Source organism: Furipterus horrens, unplaced genomic scaffold (genome assembly GCF_987537825.1).
Source record: "Furipterus horrens unplaced genomic scaffold, mFurHor1.1.pri manual_scaffold_2, whole genome shotgun sequence".
Classification (NCBI taxonomy): domain Eukaryota; kingdom Metazoa; phylum Chordata; class Mammalia; order Chiroptera; family Furipteridae; genus Furipterus; species Furipterus horrens.
In genome coordinates, this window is record NW_028327172.1 from 6,670,105 (window position 1) to 6,684,285 (window position 14,181).

At 42.7% G+C, this 14,181-nt stretch overlaps 1 protein-coding gene across 1 annotated transcript in view; it reads left to right on the forward strand.

Annotated features, from left to right (window-relative positions):
* The window catches only part of ATL3 (atlastin GTPase 3), a 34,772-nt gene that overhangs the window by 7,895 nt on the left and 12,696 nt on the right, over nucleotides 1-14,181 (forward strand). The window contains exons 2-6 of the mRNA XM_090259823.1: nucleotides 5,771-5,985; nucleotides 6,125-6,268; nucleotides 9,936-10,040; nucleotides 10,533-10,583; nucleotides 13,779-13,835. Coding sequence (XP_090115949.1) covers nucleotides 5,771-5,985; nucleotides 6,125-6,268; nucleotides 9,936-10,040; nucleotides 10,533-10,583; nucleotides 13,779-13,835 — 572 coding nt within the window. The remainder of the gene's footprint in view (nucleotides 1-5,770; nucleotides 5,986-6,124; nucleotides 6,269-9,935; nucleotides 10,041-10,532; nucleotides 10,584-13,778; nucleotides 13,836-14,181) is intronic.

Genomic DNA, 14,181 nt, shown 5'->3' on the forward strand with positions numbered 1-14,181 from the left:
CCGGAGCCGGAGTCCCTAAGGCGGTTTGACGTTGTAGTCAACACCGGCAACTCCTGCGGCGCACCTGAAGCCAAGCTGTATTGACTCTGTCTTTCCCTTGGACCCTTCAGCTGCGAAGAGAGGGGGGGTCTGCTGCATGGGCAACAGCAGACCCTCCATATCACCCTGCCCAGGCTCTGTAGCTTCAGTTTCACTGGAGAGGACACTCCAGCGTCATCGCAAGATGTCGATTCAACACGGGAGGAGACAGATACCGTGTCACTCCCGAGTCGGACTGCACAGCCATTCTCGGCAGTGCAGATAGACTCTTAAGAAGCTACACCATCGTCTCTCGAGACGGACAGCTGCCGACGACGACGAGTAGGGGACCCCCTCCACCCCCAAGAGAAAACTGTAAAACTCAATCTTTTGTGTGGGTCCCAATCAGGTTGCTTTAATTGTTTTAATCATAATTTTTGATTTGTTCTTTAGCCAGCCCTCTACAATTTAAATTAAGCCAAGGGATGAATAGGTTGCTGAGCAAGTTTGGCCAATTTAGATACCCAGGAAATTTTCAGTTCAGGAGTCACTGAATTTTAGAGCTACACATAACTTCGCCTAACGGCCTGATTTTTTAAAAAAGATTTTATTTATTTATTTTTAGAGAGGAGGGAAGGAGGGAGAAAGAAAGGGAGAGAAACATCAATGTGCAAGAGAGACATTGATCAGTTGCCTGTCACAGGCCCCCAACTGGGGACCTGACCTGCAACCCAGGCAGGTGCCCTGACCAGGAATTGAACCAGCGACCTTCCGGTTTGCTCGATGACGCCCAACCCAGTGAACCACACCAGTCAAGGCTAACCTCCTAGTTTTATAGAGGAAACCAAGACACAGAGAACAAAGTGATTTACTCAGGCTGTTACATTCACTGTAAAACCGGGCCCCAAACTCTGGTCTTTCCTGATTGTTGGGAAGGCCTTTCTCCTTACACATATTGCCTCACTAGGATAACAGTCTTTGCCAGAGCAGGAGCTTAGATCATGGAAGGAAGAAGTGGTAGGGTTTGGTGGTATATTGCATATAGGAAAATAGGGAAGATGTGGTGTCTGAACCATGGAGATTTGAGAGAAGTGGAATAACTGAGGATTCATTTTGATGATACTAAATGTAGGTTTCTAAAACATTAGCCCTGGAAGGGTTGCTGGAGCTTAAGTCTTGACTCATTTTTCCGTTGAGAGTGAGACTAGACATGTCCACAGTCACACAGGTTGTTTGTGGCGGAACTGCAACAGGATCTTGTCTCTTGACTCTTAGGCCCATGTTTCTACCTATTAACTCCTGAGAGTGAGGTGACGGGAATTATCCAGGTGAACCTGTCCCTTAGGCAGTTGCACATTTGGACCTGAATGAAGGTTAGAAGTTAATGAAGTTGCATCCCCAACACAGAGGGTGTAGTGAAATAAGAATAAACAGCTCATTGAGGGAGTGAGGGAGAACTGCAAAAGACTGAAGCCGAGCACTGGTGCATGTCACCGGTGGCTGAAAAGGGGAAGAAGAGGTGAAGGGAGATGATAAAGAGGCTGGAAGGGACCTAGGAAAGGGCACTGTCACCGAGTCCATAGGTTTTAAGAAGTTTCAGAAGTGTGGCAGTTGCGTTTTGTCACACAGAGAGAGGGTTGAATGAAAACGAAGAAGCGGCCATCGGATTTGGCAAGAGGCATAAATGGAGATTGAGGGGAAATGCAGAGCAAGATGCTAAGAGGGGGTGGGTTGATAAGTGGGTGAAGACGTGCCTTCAAGGAGTTGGACAGCAAAAGAATGGGGCCTGGGAAGGGGAAGGGAAGAGACTGGTTTTTATTGAGGTGTATGTGTACTATTGGGCTCAGTGCTCACAACAGCAGGGAACTGTTACTCTTCCTGTGCCAGGAACTGAGGCTGAGCACCTCTGAGTTCCTCCCCTTCCCAGGGGTTCCTGGGCTGGGGGGTAAGTCGTAACTGCCATGTCGCGTAATATCATAATGAGTAGAATTGCAGTACGTACAAGGTTTTAGTGGGAATAGGAAAGTGGGTCAACTTTATTGAGTCCCTAATACGTGTCACGCTGGGCTTTGAGATGGGAATTAGATTAGAAGTTTATCCGTAGTCACCTTGTAACCCAGGGGCAGAGTTCATTCATTTATTCCACAAATATGTACTGGCCCTCTACTATGTGTGGGCACTGTTCCAGGATCTTGGGGGATATAGCACTGAACAAGAGACAAAAATTCCTGCCCTCGTGGAGCTTATGTTCTAGAGGGGGGAAACCAAGGATTCAAGCCCTGCCCTGCCTTGATTCCAGAGCCCGTTTTCTTTTTAGTATACATGTAAGGTGCTGTACCTGCGAGAGGACAGGCTGGGGAGGATCAGGACAGAGGGTGCGGAAGGGGAGTGTTGAAGGATGAGCAAGTGTTTTGTGCAGAGTCTAGGGGGAAGGAGCATTTCAGGCAGTGAGAATGAACGGTTGAATTGGTAGTGCCTCCGAGATTGAGGAATTAGGACAGGGCCTGTAGCCTCACTTCCTCCTAGTAGAAAGACCAACGAGAATAAGAAATTAGAACTAAGGCAGTGGTGGGGAAAAGTGAAACGCTTCGACTTAGGAGATGGAGATTTTAGATTTAAATTGTCGGCCCATAAACTGTTTTTGATAGCCCCGGCCGCTGTGGCTCAGTTCGAGCGTAGTCCTGTAACCGAAAGTTGTGGGTTCGATTCCCAGTCAGGGCACATACCTAGGTTGCAAGTTGTATCTCTGGTCCAGGTACGTATGGGAGGCAACCAATTGATGCTTCTCTTTCACATTGATGTTTCTCTCTCTCCCTCTCTCTAAAAGCAATGAAAAAATGTCCTCGGGTGGGGATAAAAAGATGTTTTTGATAGCCTTTTATGTAGTTGCTGTTGTGATATGCTTATGTACTGGAAAGAAGGAGTTCAGCCCTGAGGGACTGAGGTGACATGATCAAAGAAACACTTGGTGATGGTGACTGAATGATCAACCTAACAGGCAAGAAAGGTTGGAAGATGACTTAGCATAAGGGAGAGGGGCCTCAGATTTGGGTTAAAGGGTCTAAGGGATTGGGGGGGGCGGGTCTGAGCTGTAAGGATAAATCAGCAATGGACATTTACATGACACCTGGAAAGGGGGGAGTGGAAGTAAAGGTTTTACTTGGAAGACCAGAAATATAGTCCTGTTGTTCTAGAAAGCGAGAGGGAAAGATCTTGTGGTGAAAAGTGAGCAGCTCTATTTGTTTAAATTGAATTTTGGTGTACAGTTCAAGCCCCAAGAACAAGATCTTTTTTTAATCCAGTATGCCCGCCAGACGGTAGTGAAGACAAGTGCAGGATGACCTAACTAAACAGCCTGCGTCTCCTCACCGCGCTGTGGGCGGGAAGAGAGGAGGGCGGCAGTGAAGGCTTTACCACCTTCACTGTGTTAACTGCCCTTCTCAGGGGTCTCCAGCTCCTTGGAGTGCAACTCATTTGCGCACACCTGCATACGTTTTTGACAATGGATTAGTCCATCTTGTCTGTGCCCCCCGTGACTTTATCTTTCCTGCCCGTGGCTCTAACAATGTCACCCGCGTCCTGAGGGTTGAAGCCTTCAGCTGGATTACAGTACATAGTCACTCTTTTGACAGCTGTTTATTGTGTGCCTGCTGCGTATCAGTACATTCACCTTGCTCAGGAAACTTTCATAGTGAAACAGGCGAAATTGAAAGAGCCTGTTTCGTGAACTTAATTGTGAAGTTGCCGGGGAGCTGTTGTATGGGTTTCTGATTGAGCCTCTAGATGAGTGATTCAGACACGGCAGGTTTTAATTTTTCTTCACATAATAGTGAGCCAGCCTGACAGTTCCTGTTACGCGAAGCCCTAGGCCTTCCCTCTCTCCCCTCTCCCGTCTTCCTAGGGTGTTGCCCCTGTGCCTGGCCCGGGGTGACTCACTCCCACTGCTATATTCAGCCCGCAGGAAGTGGGGAAATGCATGATCTGGAAGTTGCTGTATCATTTTCCAGCTGCAAGGTTGGGTTGGAAGTGTGTTTTTTGGGGGGCAGTTAATATGCCTAGCTAAAAATCTATTACTGTAGCCAGAGGGGAAATGCATGTTGAGTGAGCAACCAGCTATCTCGGTGACTTTGTCTGGTATTGCTTTGAGTGGTTTGTCTGTAGGGTCTGAGTAAATTGTTCTCACTAGTTCTTTTTTATTTTATTTTTTTCCTTTCTTTTTTTTTTCAATTTATTTTATTTTATTTAATTTTTAACAGGGTTACTTTTATTTATTTGTTTTTGGAAAGAGGGGAAAGGAGAAAGAGGGAGAGAAACATCAATGTGCGGTTGCCTCTCACGCGCCCCCATCTGGGGACCTGGCGTGCAACCCAGGCATGTGCCCTGACTGGGAATTGAACCAGCGACACTTGGTTTGCAGGCCTATTTTATTTTTTAAATAAAGTGGACTTTACTCTTTTTTTTCACTACTATTTATTCCCCTTAAACCTCCCCTCATTAGTTCTTTTATATGAGAGACTGAAGGTCTTTAAGTCGTGGATTCACCTGCTGTTGTGGCAATAAGAACCCTAAGAGAGTACTCACAAATGTTCCTTTTCTTATCTGCCAATAATGGTAAAGAAAAATATTAGTATACATTCATTACAATGATAACATGACATTTAATCCATATTTATAACTTGTTTTCCAATAGTCTATAAAAGATTAAAAAGTGGTAAGAAATGCCCTGGCTGGTGTGGCTCAGTGGGTTTAGCACTGGCCTGTGAACCAAGAGGTCACTGGTTTGATTCCCCATCAGGGCACTTGACTGGGCCAGGCCCCCAGTTGGGGGCATGTGAGAGGCAACTGATGGATGCTTCTTTCGCATATCAATGTTTTTCTCTCTCTTTCTCCCTCTCTTCCCCTTTAAAAAATTAATAAAATCATTTTTTTAGAAAGTAGCAAGAACCCCTTTGCTGCTATCTGATAAATTATAAAAAGTGACCCTCGATTCTGTAGCTTAAAGGGTAGACTGACATTGGCAGTCAAGCTTTGTTGACCTGGCTGCTGTGATCATGCAGCCTTTTGTGCTTCCCAGCCCAGAGTAACTTGGGGACCGTATTTATGGCTGTGGGCCATATCTGCTTACTTGTAGGTGCTTTACTTGATGTTTGTCCTTCAGTTTACTTTAAATTGATCCATTCTTTAAACTTAGCCATGATCCATTAAAATGTGATTTTGTTTCCTAATAGACATTAAAATGCATAGTTATGGAAATGAACTATCCTTTTAACTGCCTAAAACGTCTCCTTTAATACCAATGGTATGTACTCCTCGGGAAGTAGTGCTTTGCCTCAGTTCCTAGGTCTCACTGGCAGTTTTTTGTAAACTTTCCATATATCCTTAGCCACAAAGTGGCTCAGAATTTCAAAGACTTTTCTCTTTTTGCTTTCAGCTCTGGTAAGGAGATTACTAGGTAGTGCTTAATTTTGAGCTAAGGAATGAATTGACGGGATTAGTAAGAGTGGCCTGTAAAACAGCCACCTAGAGACCATTTCAAGCCCTGGCTGATGTGGCTCGGTTGGAGCATTGTCCCTTAGACCGAAGGGTCGCGGATTTGGTTCCTGGTCAGGGCACGTACCCAGGCTGCGGGTTTGATTCCTGGTCGGGGTGCCTACAAGAAGGCAACCAATTGCATTTTCTCTCTCACATCAGTGTTCAAAAATACATATTTAAAAAATATGTGAAACTGATGTTTTTCTTTATAACAACATAGGTGATGCCATGGAGAGTGGAAAGCCTGGTCCCGTGCAAGTTGTTTTGGTTCAGAAAGACCAGCATTCCTTTGAGCTAGAGGAAAAAGCCTTGGCCAGCATCCTCTTGCAGGACCACATTCGAGACCTCGATGTGGTGGTGGTGTCGGTGGCTGGTGCCTTCCGAAAGGGCAAGTCCTTCTTTCTGGACTTCATGCTCCGATACTTGTATTTCCAGGTAAGGCAAAATTATTTCATTTCAAATTAGAAAATGAGAATTTATGTTCGTAAGAGCAAAATAAGCACATGGGTTATTCTTGATATGTAAAATTACTTAAAATGTAAGATTTAATATAAATGTCTTATTGCTCCTGTAGAAAGAAGGTGGCCATTCAAATTGGTTAGGCGATCCAGAAGAACCATTAACAGGATTTTCATGGAGAGGGGGGTCTGACCCAGAAACTAATGGGATTCAGATATGGAATGAAGTTTTCACTGTGGAGAAGCCAGGTGGGAAGAAGGTAAGGAAGGAAAAGGCTTACAAATGAACAAAAACAACAATAAAATGAGATGTTTAATGTGTACTTTGATATTATCAAAATGATGTTTATGGTTTAAAAATAATGCATGAATATAGTTTAAAAGGTCAACTAGTAATATCAGGCTTCTAACAAAAAATAGTAAACTAGAGTGGTAGAGTCTGTCCCAAAATTTCTTTGTAAGGGTCAGAAAAGGCAAGTTGTGTGTCTTCTAAAGTGGGAGGGGATTTGCGGTACCACTATCTCTGAAACATGCCTTCATAAAGCGTGCCTTCACAGCTGCTTATTCCTCTCAGTTTTGAAATTTTCTAGGACTTGAGGTTCTAAATCCTCCCCTTCAGGTGTTTTAGATTTAGCCTTTTTCTAAGTGCTAAGTCATTCAGTATTTTGTAAGGTTGGAGTTGATGCACGTGACATGAGAAGACCACTAAGTACACATGACTCCCATTTCTCCAAAGCTTTTCTGTAGTATTTCCTGTTTTCTCTATCTAGCCTCATCTTTTAAGTTAGCAAATATATGCCATGATTAGCTCTTTTTTTATTGAGATAAATTTACATGTCATAAAATTCATTCTTTAAAAGCATACTGTTCAGCAGTTTTTAGTATACCCACAAAGCTGTTTAGGTGTCACCACCATCTAATTTCAGAACATTTTCATCACCCCAGAAAGAAACTCAGTCCCCATTAGCAGTCACTCCTCATTTCCCTCTTCTGCCTTCTGGCCACTACTGATCTTTCAGAATGATAGATAAGAAATCATGGTTTTATATGTGTATTTTTGTTTTGTTTATATGCAGTGTTTTATAGGTATCTAGTACTTGCTTTTTTATTAAGCAACATTTTGTTTTTAACAAATATATATACACAATTTAAATAGTTAAATAATATTACAGTGTTGAGAGTAAAAAGGAGCATCCTTCCTACCACCTAGTCCCCTTTTCCAGAGGCAGCCACCTGTAGTACTTGTGACTGTGTCTTCTGCTGTTTGCTTCTGAATTTTTAAATCTCACTTTTTGGGTGGGAATGGGTCATTAAATCCTCAGTGAAGCCTCCCTATATTACAGGGAGTGCAGTGATAGCCTAGATCCTCCTGGCTTTCATTTGGTATCTTTGGTGTGGTCTGTCTTTCATGAATATTAAAATAAATGTTAAGTTTCTTCACTCAACGTACCAGAAAACCCTAGAAATTTGAGGGTCGAATACAGCCTTGCAGGTAAATGCCAAAAATATTCCAGCCCATATGTTTTATTTTATTGGATTATATCTAAGTTTAAAATGAGTTAGTATTTTTTTTAAGTCAATTACTATTTTAAATTTCTTTTTCAATAACAAAAAACATCCAAATTGACTAGCTTGGTAAGTCAACTAATTTCGCTGTTTTAGTTGGTGTGGGCAATTTTTCTCTCTTTCCCTATTGCTCTGTAGGCCTCTGATTTATATCATTTTATAAAGTTAGAGCCGATAATCTTTTCTATTGAAGTTCTCTGCTCAAAACAAGATACCTAGAGACTTCCGGCCAAGATGGAGGCATAGAAAGACACTCTGCGTCTCCCTCCACAACTAAGAAGGAATACAGCTACCTCAAAACTAGAAACAACCAGAAATTCCAGAAAAATCAAGCTGCATGGAAATCCAGCAAACAAAGATATAAAGAAGAAATACTCATCCAGACAGGTAGGAGGGGCGGAGCCAGTGTGGTAGCAGCGGCAGCGGCAGCAGCAGTGGTGGTGGCAGCAGTGGCAGCAGCAGTGGCAGTGGCAGGCCGGCAGAATGCGCAGTCACATGTTTTAAAAAGTCAGGAGGGACACCTTGGGAGCGTTCCCAGCTCCTCACCAGACCTCGCAGCCCATGGTCCCTGCACCGGGGAAAATCAAGCCTCATTGCTTCTGACTGTGCAGACCAGTGGGGGTTGGGGTGGAGGCAGAAACTGCCAGTCTTAGCAGAGTCTGCTTATTTAAAGGGCCCCATGGTCCTAGAACGTCCGCAGACCCATCCACTCTGGGTATGATGGCCAGAGCAACAGCTAGAGGGGCACCAGTCCTGTGCGGAAGTGGGAGAGGTGCCTGGAAAAGGGGCGAGTGCTGGGCAGGCAGCGTTGTTCCCTCTCGGACTCTCCCGCACACACAGCGCCACAACGTGGTGAAACGGGTCACCCTGTACTGACGAATCCCTAAGGCTCCGCTCCTTACAACGTAACAGGAGCAACAGCTCTACCTGGGACACAGAGGCAAACACACACAGGAGCCTGTCAGAATGAGGAGACGAGAATTATGGCCCAAAAGGGGGAACGGATCAAGGTTCCAGTGGGAGAACTAAGCAACGAGGAGATAGACAACCTCACAGATGTGGAGGAGATAGACAACCTAACAGACGCAGAATTCAAAACATTGGTGATAAAGATGCTCACAGGCTGACAGATATGCTTGAGTATGGTAAACGCATAAGGGAAGTGAAGGCTATGCTAAGTGAAACGAAGGAAAATTCACACAAAACCAACGGTGAAGGGAAGGAAACTGGGGTTCAAATCAATGATTTGGAACATAAGGAAGAAAAAAACAGTCAACCCGTGCAGAATGAGGAAGCAAGAATTGAAAAAAATGAGGAAAACTTCCCAAATTTTGCAAAGGAGATGGATATACAGGTCCGGGAAGCACAGAGGGTCCTGGGTGAGCTGGACCCAAAGGGGACCACACCAGGACGCATCATGACTGTGATGCCAAAGGTGAAAGATAAAGACAGAGTCCTGGGGGCAGCAAGAGAGGCGGAGAGTTGCCTACAGTGGGGTACCTATAGGACTATCAGCTGTTTTCTCAGAGGACACTTTGCAGGCAGGAAGGGGCAGGCAAGCAGTATTCAATGTGATTAAAGGCAACCTACAACCAAGACTACTCTATCCAGCAAAGCTATCATTTGGAATGGAAGGGCAGATAAAGTATTTCCCAGACAAGGTGAAGCTGAAGTTCATCATCACCAAGCCATTATTATATGAAATGTCAAAGGGACTTACTTAAGAAAAAGAAGATCAAAACTATGAACACTAAAATGACAACAAACTCACAGCTATCAACAACTGAATCTAAAAAATAACAAAACCCAACTAAGCAAACCAGAATAGGAACAGAATCATAGGTATGGGGATCATTTGGAGGGCTATCAGCTGGGAGGGGGAAGGGGGAGAAATGGGGAAATGGTGCAGGGATTAAGAAGCATAATTGGTTGGTACAAAATAGGGGGAAGTTAAGAATAATATAGGAAAGGGTGAAGCCAAAGAACTTATATGCATGACCCATGGACATCGACTAAGGGGGGTGGGATTGCTGGAGGGAAGGGGTGTACTGGGCAGAGGGAAGCAAAGGGGAAAAAAATTGGAACTACTGTAACAACATAACAAAATATACTTAAAAAAATAAAAATATAAATGAATAAATAAAAAAAATAAAAGTTAGAGCTTTGTCCTAATATCCCCAATTTAAAAAACAAAAACAAGATACCTAATCATTACAGTTTTCTGATAGAACCTATAAGCAGATGCCTAAGCCTCATTTAAATGTTACCTATACTTTTCAATTTCTCCTTTACATTTTACCCCTTCTCACTTTCTCACTTTAATATATTTTTGTTCCCCCCTTTTTTTTTTCTTCTTTTAAGGTTGCAGTTGTTCTGATGGATACCCAGGGGGCATTTGACAGCCAGTCCACTGTGAAAGATTGTGCTACCATCTTCGCTCTAAGCACCATGACTAGTTCTGTTCAGGTAAAACCACTTGACTAGAAAGAAAAAGTTGGCAGAGGAAATGAGATAAAGGGGTTACATCTGGTTTTAGTTATTTTGTTATCAGAATTCACATGGTTATATGTAACTGTCCTTTTTAGACTACAAATGTAAGTTTACCTCTTACAGGCTCAAGCAGGAGCCTAAACTTTTTCCACTTTGGATATAAGTTTATATAAAATACTCTTAAGAAAAATCTGAAAGTGGAAATTGCAATTGCATCATATAGGAAATGTAGATTTGGTAAAAACTTAAGAAAACCATATTGTAAACTGTAAAGGAAGGATTATGTTATTTTAATCATGTATGTGTAGTTTTCCAAAGGACAGATAATATTGCTTGCTGTTTGAACAGACTTCATATTTTTATATGCCAGCTTTCAAATGTACAGAGCTTCTGTTCAGTGCTTTAGGCTTATTTGGGCTTTGTTTGAAGTAAGCTAAAGTAGTATCAATTTGGATTTTTGTTTTCTAGATATATAATTTGTCCCAGAACATTCAGGAAGATGATCTTCAACAGCTACAGGTATATATTCTTCATTAAAACATCATAATATATCATTAAAAGTTTTAAGATAGAAAAATAAAGAACTCACATCAGTTCAAGGCAGGTTTTCCTTCAATTTGCTGCTTAATTTGGGTTTTTAGAACTTTTTGGGTTTCAGAAATACAGATGAGAGATCATGTATTTTGTATAATTTTATGTGTGTTTTCGTTTTGTCTTTATATAGTATTTTATGTGTATCAGGTACTTTTCTTTTTTTAGCAACATTTTGTTTTAAACGAAAGTTACACACACACATAGCTTAAATAGTTAATAGTTAAATAGTGTTGTCATTCTGGCAACTACCCATGAACTTGTTTTATTTTATTTTATTTTTTAAATTTTACTTCTTTATTTTTAGAGAGGGGGTTAAGGAGAGAGAAAGAGAGGGAGAGAAACAGTGTGAGAGAGAACCATTGATCGGTTGCCTCTGGTACGCGCCGCGACCAGGGACCGAGCCCGCCACCCAGGCAGGTGCCCTGACTGGGAATTGCACCGGCAACCTTTCTCTTCGCTGCCCAACCAGCTGCGCCATGCCGGTCGGGGCGAGCTTGTTTTATTTTAAATTTGTTTATTATATGTTTTTCTCCTCACCTGAGGATGCGCTTACTGATTTTAGAGAGGGGAAAGAAGTGGGAGAGAGAGGGAGAGAGAACCACAGGAGAAACATTGATCGGTTGCCTCTTGCATATGCCCTCACTGGGGCTTGAACTCACAACCCAGGCATGTACCCTGACCAGTAGTTGAACCAGTGACCTTTCAGTGTGCAGGACGAAGCCCAACCAGCGGAGCCACATTGGTCAGGGCAGGAGGTAACTTGAGGTCTTGTAAGTCTGAGAATATTTTAATTTTGTCCTAGAATTATAGGATGGAAATATTTTTCTCTTAGAATTGAAGCCATTGCTTCTTTGCCTTCCAGCCCCCGGTGGTGAAGTCCCACACCATCTGATTCCCAATCTTTTGTATATGACCTCTGTTCCTCTTTGAAGCTTGTAAGATCTTGTTCTTGGGGTGACTTTTCATGATAATGTACCTTAGGGTAGGCTTTTTCTTCCTTCTTTGTGAGTCCGCATTCTCAGATAAGATGTTCCAATTGCTGCAACCAAGAAATAAAAACAGAATGCTATTATAAAGCAACATTCAGAAAACAAAGAGCTGCTGGAAATTAAAACTATGGCCACAAAAATGGAAAATTCAGAAAAGAGGAGTAAAAAGAAAACTGGAGAAAATCTTCCTGGCAGGTTGAATGAAGAGACAAAGAGTAGAAATAGGGGGGAAAAGAGGTGAAGAAAGAAAGAAGAGGGCGGGGGGTGGGGATGTGGGGCAGAGGAAGAGGAGGGGAGAGAGAGCGGTAGGGCACAGGAGAAAAGGAATATTTGGTGATCAGTGCAGGTGAGATTTCACATGTTAATAATAGGTATTTTAGTAAAAGAAAGCAGAAAATGAAAATTATTTAAGGAATAAGATGATATTCTGGAATTGAAGGACATGAGTTTTTGTCTTTTCTGCTAGGAGCTTTTTGCAAAGGTCTGGTGGTCCTTACTCTCTGTATTTAACGGTGAGCCACTAAAAATCTGACCGGAAGCTTTTTGAAGAGGCCTTGTGTACTGTTTTGTATCACAGAGAGGTGACTGGGTACGATGATTTAGCTATTTCAGCCTCTAAATGTCTGTATTTGCTGACTGTTCTTGGGCTGTCACATTCCCCAGAAAAGAATCCTTTCAAGTCCTGTCTGGGTTGGTGGGTGGGTAGAAACTTGCCGAGGCTCCAGCATTGTCTGAGGGCCTATGCAGTTTCTCTGTTCAGTATGTTTGTAGACTTTGATTTACGAACTCATTTCCAGTAAGGTAGGGGACTTCGTACTTGGCTAGGTTTGCAGTCAGTGTCTACATTCTTTATGGTGTATCCTCCCCAGAGGGTTTACTTCCCATTATCTGTGGGGCAAGAAGAGAGCCCCGGAGCTGGGGGAGGGAGCAGGACCTGGGAGTGTTGGGTGCTTTCTCCAAAGACTTTTCAACCATTTCTTTAGTTCTTTCTCTTCCCCCTTCCTTAAGGTAACTGGTACTTCTAATTTCTGAGCCTTTCAGGGATTCTGCTGAGAAAATCTGCTTGTTTCAGGATAGCCCATAGCCCCCGGATAGCCTGTAGCCCTCGTCTCTTACAGCTGCCTTAGGGTACAGAAAGCCAAACCCTGACAGTTCTCAGCTGTGTGTTTTCCTTCCAGTGTTTTGACAGCTCTTGTCTGCTGTCCTGTAAGTTTAGAAGTTTTAAGCTTCTTTTTGTTGCACTTTTAGTGCAGCTTCATGAAGAAATAGAGGTAAATTATGTGTAAACACTAACCTTGAAGATTTTGTTCATTCTGTCATTTGAGTGGCATACACACCATAGGCTCAGTGTTCTTCTTGCTGCTGGAGGTACAGCAGTGCCCAGAGCAAACCTTCCTGCCCGCAGGAGTTTTAGTGCTAGTAGTGAAGACAGACACTGACTGAGATAAGTAAAGGTATAGTATGTTAGGTACTGGGACATGTTAAGGAGAAACATTAAAAAGGGACATGGTGGGAAGTACTGTGTGGAGAATTGTAATCTTTAGGTAGATGGCGATGGAAGCCTTCACTGAGGAGTCATTCGAGTACAGACCTTGGGAAGTGAGGGACCCGATGCACAGATATTTATTTAGGGAAAGAACATCACAGGCAGGAAGAGGAGTCAGAACAAAGGCCCCAAAGCAGCGGAGCAGCAAGGCGGGCCAGCATGGCGGGATCCCCTGTAAGGGCTGGCTTTCATAGCGAATGTGGTTGGAGGCTTTTGAGCAGAAGCAGGATGTGATCTAACTAACCTTATTGTATTGATAACAGAGCTGTGGTGGCTGCTATATTGAGAATGGGGGTGGGGAGGCGCAGGGAGACCAGTTAGGAACCTAATGCAGTATTCCAAGCTGCATGGAATTTGTGAGTGGTTGGATTCTGGATTTGCTAATGAATTGGACTGTGGGATGTGAAACAGATCCAAGATTTATTTTAAGGTTCATGGCTCCTGTGTGTTTCTGAAACTGTAGAACTTGGGTTTCATATGGGTAGTAGTGAAATCTGTTAAATGAATATTTTGATAAAGAATACCTACAGAAATACTTTTAAGTAATTTTGCCTTGCAAATAATAATTACTTTTTTCATTTAAAGCTCTTCACAGAATATGGTCGTCTGGCAATGGATGAAATTTTCCAAAAACCCTTCCAGGTAGAATGTTAATTATAAATGTCATTTATATCTTTATTTCAGTTCAGAGATCAGCAGACTACAGCTCACAGGCCAAATCTGGCCAGCTGCCTATTTTTATATGACCTGTGAGTTAGGAATGGTTTTTTCGTTTTTAAAAAACGGTTGAAAGAAATCAAAAGCAGAATAATACTTTATGACATGTAAATTATCTGAAAATTAAATGTCGGTGTCTATAGTTAAGGTATTATTAGAACCCAACCACATTGCCCATGGCTGCTTCATGCTGTACAGCCTGAAATATTTACTCTGGCCATCTACAGAAAAGGTGTGCTGGCCTGTTCTCTCTCATTATTTCATTTGGATG